Below are 16,967 nucleotides of genomic sequence, written 5' to 3'. Positions count from 1 at the left end.
CTTTACCTTCTCCTCTTCCTTTATTTTTTTTTCATCCTTCTCTTCTTCCTCCTCCCTTCTATCCTTCTCTTGTATCTCTTCTCTTTCTTTCGGCTGTGGTGGGCGGGGCTTGCTTCCGGGGCTAACGTGAATTGAGGACAGCCTCCTTATTATGTGTAGGCTACCCTTGTGTGTGTGTGTGTGTGTGTGTGTGTGTGTGTGTGTGTGTGTGTGTGTGTTATAGCCTTTAACTAATACATAAAAAAACAGGAAAGAGGAAAACAGCACTGAAAACATGTAAAACGGACTTAGAACAAAAGAAAAGGGGAGAAAAAACTCAAACCACAGCATCACGACAGCAAGCAACCATGACACACCAAGCCAGAAAAAGAGACAAAGAAAACGGAGTCAGATGAAGGGCAATCTTGCATAAAAAGACACACCAGACCCCACGCGCTCAATCTTACGCGTCGACTTTTGAGGGAGAGGAAGGGAGGGACCGGCGCCCCCCTCCACGCCCTCTAGTGTCGCTCCGCCGCCCCTGGGACCCTCCTGAAGGCCCTTCATGACGGCGGGAGGAGTGAGTCACGCCGCGGGAATGGAGTTTGAGTACATCTTCATCCACCAAGAAGCGCGGAGCCTGCACGCCATCAAGGAGGAGGAAGGAGAGGAGGGTAAGATGAGGCAGAAGGAGAAGGAGGAGTAGGGTTAAATGAGACAGCAAGTGGAATAAAAGGAGAAGGAGGAAGAGAAGGAGTACGATAATAGGATAAAATAATAGAGATAGGAGTAAGATGAGGTCGAAAAAGGAAGTGGAAAAGGAGAAAGATGAAGGGAAGGAGTAGGAAAGTAAGATATGGAAAAAGTAGAAATGTAAAATGAGACAGGATGATAAAAAAAAGAGGAAAGAAAGAAGAATAGAAGAAAATATAATTCGATCGTTTGGGTGTTAGTGTGATTTTATTGGACCTCAGGAATGCCCTCCCCCCCCCCCCACACACACACACAGAGAGGGAGAGGGAGAGGGAGAGAGAGAGAGGAAATCCTGACCATACCTGAGCGTCGCACGGAACCGAGTATTTCCTGAGCATCGCTTAATTGTCTTACTCACCTGTTGCAATTTTTGGGTGTGTACTCTTGTTCATTCTTTTCCTTTTCCTCTCCTTCCTTTCCTTCCTTTCTTTCTTCTTCCTTACCTTTATTCATCCTTTCTATTATTCCCTTCATTTGCATCCTCGCTTCCTTCTTCCCTTTCTTTCCTTCATTCCTTTTTTTCCTTTCATCTTTATTTTCGTTCTCTGATTCATCATCCTTCCCATTTTTCCTTTTTTTATATATCTTACTTTCCTTCCCATCCTTCTAACCTTCTTTTCTTCCCTTCCTCTTTCCTTCCTTTCGTTCCTTCCTTCTTTTCTTTCTTCAAGTAATGGATTCTTTCGTTTCTTCCTTCCCTCTTTCATTAATCTTTCCTTCCTTCGTTCTTTCGTTCCTTCTCTTTGGATCCTCTTCCTTCCGTCCCTCCACCCTTTTCTTCCTCTATTTTCTTTCATTCTTCTCTGCTTCCTCACTTTTATTCTTCCTTCTTTCCTCCCTTTCTTTCCACGGGTAATACATTTTCTGTGGCTTACTCCCCTCCACCCTTCGCATCATGTTCCCTCATCTCCTTTCTTTTCCTCCTTCCTTCCTTCTGTTTTTCCTTTCGTGGTTCTTTCCTCTCTCCCTTCCTTCCTCCCTCGCCACCGTCACCTGTTGCACACCTGTTGAATCCTTCTTACCTTCCCTTTTTCTCACGCCAAAATCACATCAAACTCTTCCTCGTCCTTTTTTCCCTATCCTTGTGTCGTGTTCTCTTCCTACTTCCTCTTCCTGCCCCTTTTTTTTTTTTTTCGCCCTCTCTCCTTTTTTTTTCATTTATATAACTGGTCTGTTTTCCTCTTCTTCCTCCTATTCTCTTTTTTTTTCTTTCTGGTTTATTCTGTTTGCTCTTGTTGTTGTTGTTCTTCTTCTTGTTCTTCTTCTTCTTCTTCTTCTTCTTTTTCATCTTTATTTTTATTTTTATTCAGCTCTCTCCTCATTTTCTTCCTTTGTTTATTCCTTCCTCTGTTCCTCTTCCTCCTCCTCCACAATCTCTTCCCACACACCTCACTTCCTTCATACTGTTTCCACGCTTGCCTTCACCCGTTCATTATTCTCACTCACTCACTCACTCACACACACTCACTCACTTACTCACTCACTCACTCACTCACTCACTCACTCACTAAACACAACTTTCCACTACTCATATTCCTCTCTCTCTTTACTTTTTTTTTTCTCATTCATATCTGGTACTTTATTCTTTCCTTCCCTTTTCTCCTTTCTTCCTTTCTTCCATCCCTACCTTCCCTCCATCCCTCCCTCCCTCTCTCTTTCCACCTCTCGCCAGGGGTAAAAAAGGATCAACCATTTCCTGTTTTCTTTGATTAAATGGACCAACAGAAAACGGGCCGATGATGTAGACACAGGGGTAAGCTTCTCTATCTTTCTTTTCCTCTTTCTTCCTCCTCTTCTTTCTTCTCTCCTCTCTTTCCTTCCTCTAAGCCTCCCTTCCATCCTTCTTTTTCTCACGCATCTTTTAGCTGTTTCTTCCTTTCCCTCCTTCCTTCTTTCCTCCCTTCCTCCTCCTCCTCCCCTTCTTCGCCCCTCTCTCCAGCTGTTCCTTCCTTTTCTTTCTCTCTCTTTCCCTCTCTTCTTCCTTTCCTCCCTTCTGTCTTTCCCTTCTTCATTATCTCCCTTTCATCTTCCCTCCTTTCTTTTCCCCTTCCTTCCCTTCCTTCTTCCTTTCCTTTCCCCCTCCTCCCCTCCTTCCTTGTCTCCCTCCTTTCTTCCTTTCCTCCCTCTCTCCTTCCCTCCCTCCTTCCTTTAATTCCACTCTTCCTTTCCTCCGCATCTTCCATCGACTTCCTCTCTCTCCTTCCCTCCCTCCCTCCCTCCCTCCATCACTTCTTTGTCTCCTCCATCCTTCCCTCCCTCCCTCCCTGATCAAACACACCTGTCTTGATGAGCGTCGGTACAGGTAACCCAGCCTGACGGAAGGGATATTGTTCACACACACACACACACACACACACACACACACACACACAAATGAAGTTACAGAAGTTATTATAAAAAGAACGAATCAGATAAGAAACTAAAATGATAAGAAGAGGATAGAAGGTGATTTTTATTATTATTATTATTATTATTATTATTATTATTATTATTGCAAGACTTCCCAATGATTGACAACCTACGAGTATAGTTTAAAATGAGGCAGGTGTGTGTGTGTGTGTGTGTGTGTGTGTGTGTGTGTGTGTGTGTGTGTGTGTGTGTGTGTGTGTGTTTAAGTTCTCAGTCACGGCGAGGAAGTTACCAGGCTTTTTTTTCTCCTTTTTTTCGTGGTCTCTTCCGTCAAGTGTTGGTGAGTTGCATTTATTTAATTTTGTAGTTTTGTTTTATCTTCACATTGTAGTCACTGAACCGAGAAGATAGATTCCTCCTCCTCCTCCTCCTGCTCCTCCTCCACCTTCTGTTGCTCCTCTTCATTCTCATCCTCAGTATCATCATCATCATCCTTCTTCTTCTTCTTCTTCTTCTTCTTTATCCCTTAACTTGCTTCGTACTCGTCTTCTTTTTCTCCGTTATTTCATTCTACTCTAAACATCCTCCTCTTCCTCCTCTTCCTCCTCCTTCTCCTCCTCCTCCACGCACAGTAATCTCCTCCTTATCAATATAAATCACTGTTTTTTCCTCCGTTCTTTTGCCCTTCCTTCAATAAATCTTCTTTTTCTAACTTTCCTTTCCTCCCTCAATCATTCCTTTTATTAATTTACTTTTTTCCCTTCTTGTGTTTGTTCTCCGTTCCTTCTCTCCCTCTCTTTCTCCCTCCATCCTTTCCTCCCTCCCTCCTTGCTACCCTTCCTCCCTCCCTCCCTCCTTGCTACAATTCTTTCCTCCCTCCCTCCTTGCTACCCTTCCTCCCTCCCTCCCTCCTTGCTACCCTTCCTCCCTCCCTCCCTCCTTGCTACCCTCCCTTCCTCCCTCCTTGCTACAATTCCTTCCTCCCTCCCTCCTTGCTACCCTTCCTCCCTCCATCCTTCCCTCCCTCCGTCTCTCCCTTCACTCCGCGAGAGTATATTAGTTTTTCTCTCCTATTCCCTCCCTTTCTTATCCTCCCTTCCTCCCTAAATCATCATCTAATACCCTATCATTAACCAACGTTTACCCTTCTTCTCCTTCTGTTGTAATGATGTTTTTTTTTTCCTCTCCTCTTTCTCTTTCATATTCTTTTTTGTCATTTTCAATCATCGATGTACTCGTTTTTTTCTCGTTTATTACTTGTCCTTTTTTTGGTACGTTAGTTAAGTGTGTGTTCATTTTTCTTCAGTATCCCTAATTTCACTATGTCATTTTTAGTATTTTTTTATTATTTCATTTTCATTCATTTGTTTTGTTTTTATTCATTTTCTTGGTATATTTTCTTGGGATTTTTTTTCATTTTTTTCCTTGGTCTGTTTGTTTTATGATAATTTTCCTATTATTTTTTTTCTGTTATCAATCTCTTTATATTCTGCTAATTTGCTGTTTTTTTTCTGTATTCCCTGTTTTTTTTCTTTTTTCTTTCTTTCTTTATTATTTTTTTTACTTTTCGTCAGTCATTTGCTTCCCCTTTATTTTAGTTCAGTGTCTCCTAAATGTCTTTGGAAAATATTTTATCTTCGCATTTTCTGTTCACTCTCCTTTGATACTGTATATTTTTCCATTTTACTCATTATTTCTCTTATATTTACCCATTCATTAACTCATTCTCCTTTTCGGTACGGTTCAGTGTCACTATGTAAACCTAATTTCAACTTTTTACTCTGTCCAGCTATGTATCTTCTTTTTTTCATATATTTTTTCGTCCTCAATCCTTCTCCCAACCATTAAAGTCATTCTCGGTCACTCCTCCCTCGTTACTGCTTTTTCTTCGTCATCATTACTCCATTCAGTCATCATTCAGAGTCAGTCACCTTCATTTTCCCAAGATTCCCTCGGCTTTTTATAACTTTTACTTATCATCCTTGCTTCGTTTGTCCTCTCCTCGCCTCCTCTCCCTTCCGTCCTCAGAATCACTCAAGATTTCTCTTCCTTCACTTTCATTCTTCTTCATCATCATTTGTTATTCTTAGATCTCCTCGTCTCTTTAATGTTTTGCTCTTTATTTTTGCGGCTCAGTCCTTTCTTTATCTGTCTTTCTCTCTCTATTTCCAGCATCGCATCTCTTCCCTCATCTCCTTCACCAGCCTGTCGGTCTCCCTTCCTTTCTCCCTCTCTCGTTTTTCTCCTTCCTTTTCCCCTCTTATTTCTTACTCGTTTGTCCTTTCTTCATTTGTCTTCTCTCTCCATCAGCAGCATCCCTCAACTTTAGATGGGACTGACTTTTCCTGCCTTCATCTCCCTCATCAGCTTCCCTCCCTCCCTCCCACGTTTTCTCTCTTTTTCCACTCCTTCATTCTCGCTTCTTTGTCCTTTTTTTCTTGTCTTCTCAGCTATCGCGTTTTTCTTCCCTCCCTCCCTCGCCTCCCTTCCTCCCTTCCTCATTTTTTCTCTTTTTCCACTTTTCAATTTAGCTTCTTTTTCCTTTTTTTCAACTTGTCTTCTTCCTCTGTTACCAGCATCACTCAACTATCGGTGTTCCCTTCCCTCATCTTCCTGTCTCCCTCAGCAGCCTCTCTTTCCTTCCTCCCTCCCTCGTCTTTTTCTGCTCATCAGTCTTGCTTCTCTGTTCTTTTGTCGCCTGCCTCATTTCTGCGTCACGAGCATCCCTTAGAGGTGCCACAGATTCATCTCTTCGCTCCCTTCCTCCCTCAATCATTCACCAGCCTCCCTCTCTCTCCCTCATGCCTCCCCCCCCCCTCCTCGCCCCTCAAACGTTTGCCTCCCTCACTCATCGTACCTCCTCCTCCTCCTCCCACAGACACCTTCCATGACTCCGGCACGAGTGGACATGAGCCGGACAGTCTGGAAGCGATACAGACGGTGGTGAGCGGCGGCGGCGGAGGCGGAGGAGGCGGCGGACCACACCAGCATCACCACCACCACCACCACCATCACCACCAACACCACCAGAAGCACTCCAAGCCCACCACGAAGACCCCTGGTGGTGATGGTGAGGAGGAGAACGATGATGGTGATGATGGTGACAGTGGTGGTGATGGTGAGGATAAGCGGGGAGGTGGTGGCGGTGGTGGTGTGGTGTCCCCGTCGGCGGCGCAGGGGGAGGTGCGGGCCAGCGACGCGGCGGTCCTCCTTCACCTGGAGCGCAGCAGCCACCGCCAGACCCGCCGCGCCCTGCAGGACACGAGGGAAAAGTACGAGATGGTGCGGCGGGAACTGACGCAGCGGGGCATCCAGCTAGAGGGCGTGGAGGCTGTCAGGTGGGTGAGGGTGTGTGTGTGTGTGTGTGTGTGAAAGTGGGTGTAAAGTTGTGGACGAGGGTAGAGGGGTCAGGTGGGTGTGGGTGAGGGTGTGGGGGCTGTCAGGTGGTGGGTGTGGAGGTGGAGGGGTCAGGGAGGTGAAGGTGTGTGTGGGGGTGAGGAGGGATGTGGGGAGGGGGGTCAGAGTGGAGGTGGATGGATTGGGTTGATGATTATAAGTCGTTGGGGTGGATGGTAGTGGTCCTGGGTGGATGTGTGTGTGTGGAAGGGGGGGGTTACGTGTGAGTGGAGATGCATGAAGTGGATGGATTGAAGTAGTTGAGCTGGAAGAGTGGAGGTAGATGGATTGGGTAAGTGGATGTAGGTGGTTGGGGTGGATGGGAGTGTGCGCGGGGGAGTGGAGTGTGTGTGGAGGGGAGGTTCGACTGCGTAAAGTGGAGGTGGATGAATTTGGTGGATAAAAGTGGTTGGAAGGGATGATTGGAGGTGGATCGACTATTTTTTTTTTAATTTTCCCTTCGCTCTTTTTTTTCCTGTTTAACCATCCATCGTTTTTCCTTCTTTTTTTTATTTATTTATTTATTTATTTTTTTTATCTATTCGTATACTGTGTGTTTTTCCTGTATCTCATTGTTCATTCTCTCTCTCTCTCTCTCTCTCTCTCTCTCTCTCTCTCTCTCTCTCTCTCTCTCTCTCTCTCTCTCTCTCTCTCTCTCTCTCTCTCTCTCTCTCTCTCTCTCTCTCTCTCTCTCTCTCTCTCTCTCTCTCTCTCCCCCCCTCCTCCTACCCCTCCCCTCCCTTCCCTCTCCTCCCTCCCTTCCGCGACCTTCTCTATATCTTCCCTAACCCTCTTTTTTCCTCCCTCCTTCCTTCCCTCCGTTGTGTAAGAGGAGGACTTGAAGGGGAAAAAAGTGACTGGACTATTTATTTTCCGACAGCTTTCAAGGTCCCTGTTGTTGTTGTTGTTGTTGTTGTGGATGGTAGTGGTAATGTGCTTTTGCGTCTTCGTTTTTCTTTTTCTTGTTTTCCTTCTGTTTTTTTTTCTTTTTAGAGTCAATATTAATTCTTTTTCTTCTTTCTCTTCCTCTTCTTGTTCTTCTTGTTATTTTTCTCCTTCTTCCACTTCTTCTTTTTCTTCTTCTTCTCCTTCCACTTCTTCTACAGCGGAAAGTATGGTAGTGGGTTGAGGTTGGGTGGTTTAGGTGGAACTGGAGGACGAGAAGCTGGTGGAGGTGGTGGAGGCGGTAGTGGTGGTGGCTGTGCATGACAAGAGCAGTACAAGTGGTGATGCTGGAGGAGGAGGAGGAGGAGGAGAGGAAATGGTGGTGGTGATCGACGAGGAGGAAGGGGCAATGTATGTTATGGTGGTGCACTTCGCAGTAATGGAAGTGGTGGTGGTGGTGGTGCGTTAGTATCAGCAGTGGTGGTGGTGGTGGTGGCTGTGGTGGAGGTTGCAGTGTTTTCGTGGTGTTGAAGCGGGTAGTGATGGCGGTGGTCGGCGTGTTGATATTAGTGGCATCCATAACGGTGGTGGTGCTGGTGGTGGCCGTTTTGGTGATGGTGTGGTGGTGGTGGTGGTGGTGGTGGTTGCAGTGGGCTCGTCGCTGTTTGATGTGCTCGTGTTGTCGCCGGCGGATACGACCTGAAAAACGACACAGTGTTATGTAAGTAAAAAAAAAAAGAAAAAAAAATAAGATATTGTCGTTAAAATCGTCTCTGGTATTTCCCCTTTTGTCTCTTCGTCATTGTGTTGATTTTTTTTTTGTTGTTTTCTTTTCTCTGCTGTCATGTTAACGCTTTTTTGCTTACTATTTTACCGTCTTGTGTATTGCTTTTGTTTTTGTGAGAGAGAGAGAGAGAATTCTGTGGCTACCTTCTACCTATTCTTTTCCTATTAACCTTTCTTTGTTTGTGTATTTGTTTTTTTTCTACATTTTACTCATGGATATTCGTTTGTGTGTGTGTGTGTGTGTGTGTGTGTGTGTGTGTGTGTGTGTGTGTGTGTGTGTGTGACCCGAACCTGGCCTTGAGTTTTTTTGTCTAAGTAGAAGAGACTAATAAATGATGATTGCGTTCACCTGTTTGCTTCACTGTTAACCCTCGTTTTATGACCTCGTCTGTTTGGTTCCCTTTTCCTCCCGCCATTGTTTTATTTCCTGTTTACTTACCTTGTCATAGTTTGATTTTCCTGTTTACCTGCCGCCTCGGTGTTTGCATTCCTGTCTTGCACATGTATTCCCCATCAGTCACGCTTTCACACCTGTCTTTCTGTCCATTCCTCTCGTTTACTCACCTGTCTTTCTGTCCATTCCTCTCGTTTACACACCTGTCTTTCTGTCCATTCCTCTCGTTTACACACCTGTCTTTCTGTCCATTCCTCTCGTTTACACACCTGTCTTTCTGCCCATTCCACTCGTTTACACACCTGTCTTTGTCCCATCCTCTCGTTTACACACCTGTCTTTCTGTCCATTACACTCGTTTACACACCTGTCTTTCTGTCCATTCCTCTCGTTTGCACACCTTTCTTTCTGTCCATTCCTCTCGTTTACACACCTGTCTTTCTGTCCATTACACTCGTTTACACACCTGTCTTTTTGTCCATTCCTCTCGTTTACACACCTGTCTTTCTGTCCATTCCTCTCGTTTACACACCTGTCTTTCTGTCCATTACACTCGTTTACACACCTGTCTCCACGTTCACACACCAACTTCTCCTTCTATCTCTTTCGCTCACGCCTGTCGCCCGTCTCTTCTCTTTCGTCCACACCTGCTTCCTCGTTCACATTCCTCTCTCTCTCCTTCTGTCTCTTTCGCTCACACCTGTCGCCCGTCTCTGCTCTTTCGTACACACCTGTCTCCACGTTCACATTCCTCTCTCTCCTTCTGTCTCTTTCTTCGTGCACTCCTGTCGCCTTTCTCTGCGTCACGTCGGCGTCGGCGTGGCCAAGGCCGCTTCGTGGTGTGTTTGTCTCCCTAACGACTGCGACGGTGATGAGCCTGAAATCCTGAGCCGCTCACGAAAGAAAGGACAAGGCACAGCGGGCACACACCACTGCCCGCACACCACTACCACTACCACACACCGCTGCCGACACGAACACCACCACCACATACCACTGCGTCCGCCGCCGCCATTCACCACAGCTTGTCTCTCAACACACCACTGCCTCCACCACACACCACTGCCTCCACCACACACCACACACCACAGCCTCCACCAAGAACTTCACATGCCACCACACACCACAAACTCCACAATCCACAGCCTCCACCACTGCTCTCATACACTACATACTAAGGACTCAAACATCACCTCTGCCACCTCTGCCACCTCCACCAACGTCATGCGCCACTCACCATTACCTCCATAACCAAACACCACAACCATGCACCGCTACACATTACCACCACCACAGCCACTACAATAAGCACCACCACTGCTATCTCCAACACCACCACCACCACCACCACCACTATCATTTTTTTTGCCTTCCCTCTACCGTGATGTATTTTTTGTCATATATTTTTTGTCAATTGTCTGTTTCATAATTTTAGTTGTTTAATTATTTTCTTCTGCGAGTGTACTTTTTTTTTTACAACAAAGGAGACAGCTCAGGGGCACTCAAAAATGTAAACAATAATAAAAAAAAAGCCCGCTTCTCGCTGCTCCCAAAAATACCTGTCTTAAAAATGTCTTATTGTGATGTAGTACTTCGGGTGTTTTTGTTCTTTTTCCTTTATGGTATATATGCGTTTGTGTCTTTGTGTCTTCATGTCTTAATACAGCACCGTACTCTTTTAATTTTTTTTTTATTCTCTCTCTCTCTCTCTCTCTCTCTCTCTCTCTCTCTCTCTCTCTCTCTCTCTCTCTCTCTCTCTCTCTCTCTCTCTCCACTGCTAATCCTCCCCATCGCCCCCATTCCCCCCTTCATCGCCCCCATCCCCCCCTTCACCGCCCCCTTCACCGCCTCCTTCTTCTTCTCCTACAGGACGGTCGGCAGCGCCCTCGAGGACCTCCACATCCAGCAGGAGCACAACCAGTCTTCCCTCGAGTCCCTCTCCTCCATCGCCTCCTCCGACAGGCTGCTCGACGAACTGAAGGTGAGGGGCCAGGTGTGTGTGTGTGTGTGTGTGTGTGTGTGTGTGTGTGTGTGTGTGTGTGTGTGGCTTCTATTCCCTTTGTTTCTTTGTTTCTTATTCTTATTCTTTCACCTTTTCTTCGTTCATTCATGCATTCACTCCATTTTCCTTTTCTTTTGTCTTTCTGTCTTTCATTAATATTTTTCTTTACATTGCTATTTCTTTCCAGTCTTTTAATCCATCACACCTTGTCATGTTTTCCCTCTTTCCTTCCTTCCCTCCTTCCTTCCTTCCTTCCTTCCTTCCTTCCTTCCTTCGTTTCTTCCTTCCTTCCTTTCTTCCATCTAGCCTTCCTTCCTTCCTTCCTTCCTTCCTTCGTTTCTTCCTTCCTTCCTTTCTTCCATCTAGCCTTCCTTCCTTCCTTCCTTCCTTCCATCCTTCCTTCATTCATCCAGTGTAAAAAGTACTGAACATTTGGGCATTTATCAAGATGTATAAATGAATAAATAAATAGATAAATAAATTAAAAATAAATCACATGTTAACTCTGATGTCACGTTTAACGGAAAAAATCATAACTTCATATATATTTTTAAGTTGTTCTTAATGTACAATACCCGTGCGAAAAAAAAAAAAAAGATTGTCATGTATGTATTTGAAAGTAAAGGAAAATACTCGTTTGATATTAAGTGAATCGAAGGAGTTAAAAAAAGGTAAAAATCGTCATTGTTAAAAGGTGTCGTTGCCAAAAATCAGTAAATCATATATAACTCGATAGTGTGAACAGAGGCTGAAGGGGGGAGTCACGCTGACGAAGTGTGTGGGAAAGTAGTGATTCAGGGGCCATTAATTTTGCCACCATTACCTGTGTGTGTGTGTGTGTGTGTGTGTGTGTGTGTGTGTGTGTCTCTGTCTGTCTGTCTGTCTTTCTATCTATATATTTGTCTGTCTCTATCTACATCAATCTATCTATCTATCTGTCTCTCTGTCTGTCTGTCTCTATCTACATCAATATCTATCTATCTGTCTGTCTGTCTGTCTCTATCTACATCAATCTATCTATCTATCTGTCTGTCTGTCTGTTATCTACATCTATCTAACTATCTATCTGTGTCTGTCTGTCTGTCTGTCTATTTATCTATCTATCTATTTATCTATCTATCTAGCCCCACTACCTGTGCATCCATTTACCTGTGCAAGGCGTCACGGTCACACCCATTACCTGTGCTACCTGTGTCGGCAAACCTTAATTAGTGTCACCTGTATTGCCTCACCTTACCTGGCACCTCCACACCTGTCTCGGGCCGTTATGCTATACCTTGATTCTTCCCTTCTCTCCCTATTCCCTTATTCCAACCTTGCAGTCCTTTTTTATCCTTCTTTCCTTCATTTCTTTTTTCCTTGGTTCTTTCCGTATTTCATTCTTCGCTTGCTTTACTTCTGGACTCATTTTTTTCTTTCTTTATTTCCTTTTTTTCATCTTTCCCTCGTTTTCTTCTTCATAATTTTCTTCCTTGACTCCTTCCTAAGTTTCTATATATCTTGGTTTTCTTTGCTTTTTCCTTCCCATTTTCCCATCATGCCATTTCTTCCTTTCTCCCTACTCTCTTTTCTTCTTTCTTTTTGGTTAATTTCTTCCCTTATATTTTCTTTTTATTTCTGATCAGTTTTATCTCTCCCGCTCTTCCCGATTCTTCCTATTTCTCATTTTCCTTCCACCCTTCAAGTCTTCCTCCCTAATTTTTCTTATTCCTGTTCTGTCCTACCCGGTTTCCCTTCTCTTCCCTTCCTTTGTCCCTTCTGCTTCTTCCGTCCCTTAAATCTCTCTCCTTTACACCGTTTCATCTCTTCCCTGTTCTTTAATTATATCGACTCCACTTCCTCCTTCTCTAATTCCTCTGGTTCTTCTTTCCTTCCTTCTTTCCTTCGTGTGTTTTTCGGTTTTTTTTTTCGCTTGATCTTCATATGGAATTCTCTACGCCGCCAAGAGGAAGAAAAAAAGAAAACACTCATACATTTTTATTTACAACATTTTTTTATCATATATTTTGCTGTACTTAAATGATCACATGACTCATTCATTTCCTTATTTTCAGCAAAGGCGTTTAGATGCATGACCTTCGCTGTTTAGTCTGTGGAAAGCCATTATCTACCTCCCCCTCCCTTCCCCTCCATCCCCTTCCCTCCCATCCCTCCCTTAATTCGTATCAAGGCTGTGAAGGGAGGGGAAGGGAGGTCAGCCATGGAGGAGCAATATAATGGGTAAAAAAGATGGAAGTGACTGAGCTCCCCTTCCCTTCCTCTTCCCTTCCCTTGTGTTTCCTCTCCTTCCTTCATTATCTTTTTTCCTCTCTCTCTTCTCTGGTCCACCCTTCCCATTTCCTTCCTTCATCATCTTCACATTTTTCTACTTCATTCTCCCTTCTTCCCTTTCCACTCTTCCTCTTTTCTTTCCCTTCTCCCTCTTTCTCTCTTCTCCCCCTTCTTCGTTATTTTTTTTCTTATTTCTTTCTTTTCCTCTCTTCTCCTCTTCTATTTTCTTCTCCCCTGTTTCGCTATTCCCTTTCTTTCTTTTCTTCCTTTATCATACTTATCCAATTTATCTCCTTCTCCTCCCCCCGTCGTTCCCTCTTTCTCCCTTTTCTCATCCCTTCTCTTCCTCCTCTTTTCATACTCCTTCCTCTTTCCCTTCTTCTCCCTCTTCCTCTCCTTCGTCTTCCTTCTCTTCTCATACTTGTCCAATTTTTCTCCCTCTCTCTCCCTTTCTCTTTCCCTCCGTCTCCATCTCCTCCTCCTTTTTCTTCCTTCCCGTCTTTTATCCATTTCTCTCCCTCTTCTTTCCTTTTTCCCTCCTCCCTTTTCCTCTTTTTCCTTCCTCCTCATACTTATCCATTTTCTCTCCTTTTCCCTTCCTCTTTCCCTCCTTCTCTCCTCTTTGTCGTCAACCTCCTCTTCCTTCTCCCTTTCCTCTTTTTCGTCATCCTCCTCTTCCTTTACCTCCTCCTCCCCCTTCCTTGACAACATTAATAACAGCACAAAAAATAACAAACTCTCCCTCTCTCCCTTCTCACCTGCCCCAATGTTTACCTGGCCCTATGTTTACCTGTGTTGATTGGTCCGGCAGGTACGCGAGATGACGATCAGTCAGCTGAGAACGCGTCTGCTGCAGCTGGAGAAGGACCGACTGGACAAGGTTCCCGTGGACGCTGCCAGAGAGATCACCAGACTCAACAGCCTTCTGGTGAGCACCGAGGGATGAGGGGGCGAGGGAGGAGGGGAGAATAGGCCGAAGGAGTAAGAAATGAGAGAGGGAAGGGAGAAGAGGCGGGAAGGACAAGAAGGAGGAAGAGAAGGTAGAATGTGAAGGGGAAACGAGAGGAAAAAGGAGAGAGGGAAGGGATGGGATGGGACACTGAAGGAAAAGGGAAGGATATGAAGTGGAAAGAGAGGGGAGAGGGAAGGCATAGAGTACTGAAGGATAAGGAAGGGAGGAGAAGACGAAGGGAGGGAGGGAGTAATAGATGGAGATGACAGCCGTGCGAAGGGAAATGACGGTGGAGGTGATGGTTAGACGGGCAGGTGTGTGTCATTAAAGGTGTGGGTGGAGGTTCAAAAAAAGGAGAGGAGAAAGGGAAAGGAGTGAAGGTGTGAAGGGTTGAGCAAGGTGTGTAGGGGAAGGTGTGTGGTAGACAGGTAAAAAAAATAAGGTGAGGAAAGGAAAGAGACTGAAGGAAGGCGTGAAGGATGTTGGGAGGAAGAGATGCATGGGAGTGAAGAAGGAAGAGGAGAGAGAGGAGAGAAGAATATTGACGGATCTATGGGGGGAGATGTATAATTGAAAGGAGGAGGAGGAGGAGGAGGAGGAGGAAGAAGAGTCAAAGATGATAAAAAAGAGAGGAGGAAAACTATAGAGTGAGGAAAAGAGGAAAGGAGGAGAAGGTAGAAGGAAAAAGAGAAAGGAAAGAGAGGGAAGGAAGAAAGAGAGATAAAAGGAAAAGGAAGATGGGAAGAATAAAAGGAAGAGGAGAAAAGAAAGAGAAAAGATGGAAGAAGGGAAGAGAAAAAGAGAAGAAAGGAGAAAAAAGAAAAGGAGAAGGAAGGAGGAAAGAGGAGAAGAGAAGGAAGAAGGAGGAAGGAAGAAAGAAGCAAGAAGAAAACAGGAAAGGAGAACGAAGGAGGGAAGAGGAAATAGAGAAGAAAGGGGGGAGGAGAAAAGGAGAAGAGGGAGGAGAGATAAAATGATGAGGTATGACGAAAGAGAATAGGAGGAAAAAGAGGAAAAGAAGGAAGGAGGAAAAAGAGGAAAAGAAGGAAAAGGAAGGAGAAATATAGGAAAGGAAAATGAAGAAGGAAGGATGTAAGAGACAAAAAGGAAAGAGAAAAGAGAGGGAAAAAAAGGAGGAAGGAGGAAAAAGAGGAAAGGAAAAGGAATGCGAGAAAGAGAAAAGCCATAAAGGTAATTTCAAGGGATTCAAGTTTTATTGACATTGTTGGAAGGTTAACGTATGGTTGGATGCACTCTCTCTCTCTCTCTCTCTCTCTCTCTCTCTCTCTCTCTCTCTCTCTCTCTCTCTCTCTCTCTCTCTCTCTCTCTCTCTCTCTCTCTCTCTCTCTCTCTCTCTCTCTCTCTCTCTCTCTCTCTCTCTCTCTCTCTCTCTCTCTCTCTCTCTCTCTCTCTCTCTCTCTCTCTCTCTCTCTCTCTCTCTCTCTCTCTCTCTCTCTCTCTCTCTCTCACAAAGGGAAAGTCTTCTCGCTCTAACTAAAACGAGGTCAACACTGCAACGACTCACTGGCTGCAAGCGCTCATGAGGTTAACACACACACACACACACACACACACACACACACACACACACGGTATTGGCTCTCATCTTCCCTTCATTTATTTCTACCTATCAACAAACTCCTAACTCACTCACGCATTTCTCTCCTACGCTCCTTTTAACTCCTTTCTTTTATTTCTGTCTCCCTTTTGCTCTCTATTTTATGTTCCTTTAAATATCAAACTTACCCTCTATCCATACCTCCCCTTTCCACTCTTCCCTAAACTCTTCCTCCTTATCAAACACCTTCTATCTTTCTTTCCTCACTCCTTCAGTCCATCCCTTCCTAGCCTCTTCTTATCTAACAACACCTTTCGATCTTTCTTCCCTCACTCCCTCAACCCATCCCATCCTCATCTCTTCTCTTCCCCCATTAACCCAGGTGGACATGGAGAGAGCGAGGGACGAACTCACCCTACAGAACACCAGCCTCAAGACCCGCCTGTCGGAGCTCACGGCGAAAATCCACGACCCGGCGGCGACCTACCAGATCACGCGCGAGTCCTTGGCCTCTGACACCAACGCCTCAACACCGACGAAGACGCGAGGCCCCGATGACCCAGACGTGGCCAAGGTTCTCCGGAAGGCCACGTACAAGCTGACAGGGGACTCGCAGAAGCTGAGAACGATGGTGCTGGAGATGACGGCGAAGGAGGAGGAGTACAAGGCCAGGATAGCGGCGTTGGAGGAGAAGTTGCTGAACCACGTGAACGAAGACTCAGCCTCCGCCCGCGAGCACGAGAGGACGGTAAGGAGCCTTGAGCATCAGTTGGAGTTGGCGTCGCAGAAGCTCGAGGCGGCGGGCAGGTACGCGACAGCCAAGGAGGAGGAGAGCAGCGTCCTCAAACTCGACCTCGACACGCTGAACGAGGAGAACCGACGCCTGAAGGGAAACCTCAACGACCTCATCCTGAAGCAGAGGGTGAGTGTGAGGGCGTGAAAGGAGAGGGAGGGGAGAGTAGGAAGGGGGTGAAGGTATGAGGGAGAGAGAAATGGGAGGGTGAGTGTTAGAACGCGATGCTGGAAGGGGGAGAGGAAGAATAGAGTAGCCAGAGAGTGGAAGGGTGTGACGGGGAGAGAAAGGGAGAGTAGGTGGAGGGTAAGGGCGTGAGTGGAGAGGGGAGAGTAGCCAAAGGGGAAGGTGTACGGGAAAGGTAGTGAAAGGGAGAGTAGGATTATAGTAAGGGTAAAGGGTGCAGGAGTACGCGTGTTGCTGGGAAAGGGGAAGGAAGGGAAGAGTGGTGTGAGGGGAGTTTAAAGGTGAAGGAAAAGGGAAACTAGAGAGAGGGAGAGTCAATAGGGGGTTTGCATGTGTGTGAGAGAGAAGGGGAGACTTAAAAACACGATCAGAAACAAAGAATATTAAAAAAGTATATCATATAGTGAGAAATATGAAGAGAGAATAGGGGAGACTTAAAAACACGATGAGAAACAAAGAATATTAAAAAGTAAATCATATGGTGAGAAATATGGAGAGAAGGGGAGACTTTAAAACACGATCAGAAACAAAGAATATTAAAAAGTAAATCATATGGTGAGAAATAGGGAGAGAAGGGGAGACTTTAAAACACGATCAGAAACAAAGAATATTAAAAAGTAAATCATATGGTGAGAAATATGGAGAGAGAAGGGGAGACTTTAAA

At 45.2% G+C, this 16,967-nt stretch overlaps 1 protein-coding gene across 3 annotated transcripts in view; it reads left to right on the top strand.

The window, feature by feature from the left end:
* Window positions 1–16,967, top strand: part of LOC126985012 (uncharacterized) — a 91,872-nt gene that overhangs the window by 66,376 nt on the left and 8,529 nt on the right. For 2 of the 3 annotated variants that reach the window (XM_050839247.1, XM_050839246.1), the window contains exons 4-7: window positions 5,960–6,419; window positions 10,411–10,522; window positions 13,626–13,742; window positions 15,707–16,246. In XM_050839247.1, the coding sequence (XP_050695204.1) occupies window positions 5,960–6,419; window positions 10,411–10,522; window positions 13,626–13,742; window positions 15,707–16,246 (1,229 nt within the window). Of the gene's footprint in view, window positions 1–249; window positions 654–5,959; window positions 6,420–10,410; window positions 10,523–13,625; window positions 13,743–15,706; window positions 16,247–16,967 lie in introns of all 3 variants that reach the window. The other variant, XM_050839248.1, reaches the window with a different exon arrangement.

The sequence above is a fragment of the Eriocheir sinensis genome, chromosome 58 (genome assembly GCF_024679095.1).
Source record: "Eriocheir sinensis breed Jianghai 21 chromosome 58, ASM2467909v1, whole genome shotgun sequence".
NCBI lineage: Eukaryota > Metazoa > Arthropoda > Malacostraca > Decapoda > Varunidae > Eriocheir > Eriocheir sinensis.
The sequence above is the reverse complement of the archived record's forward strand: the minus strand, read 5'-3'. Positions and strand labels throughout refer to the sequence as shown.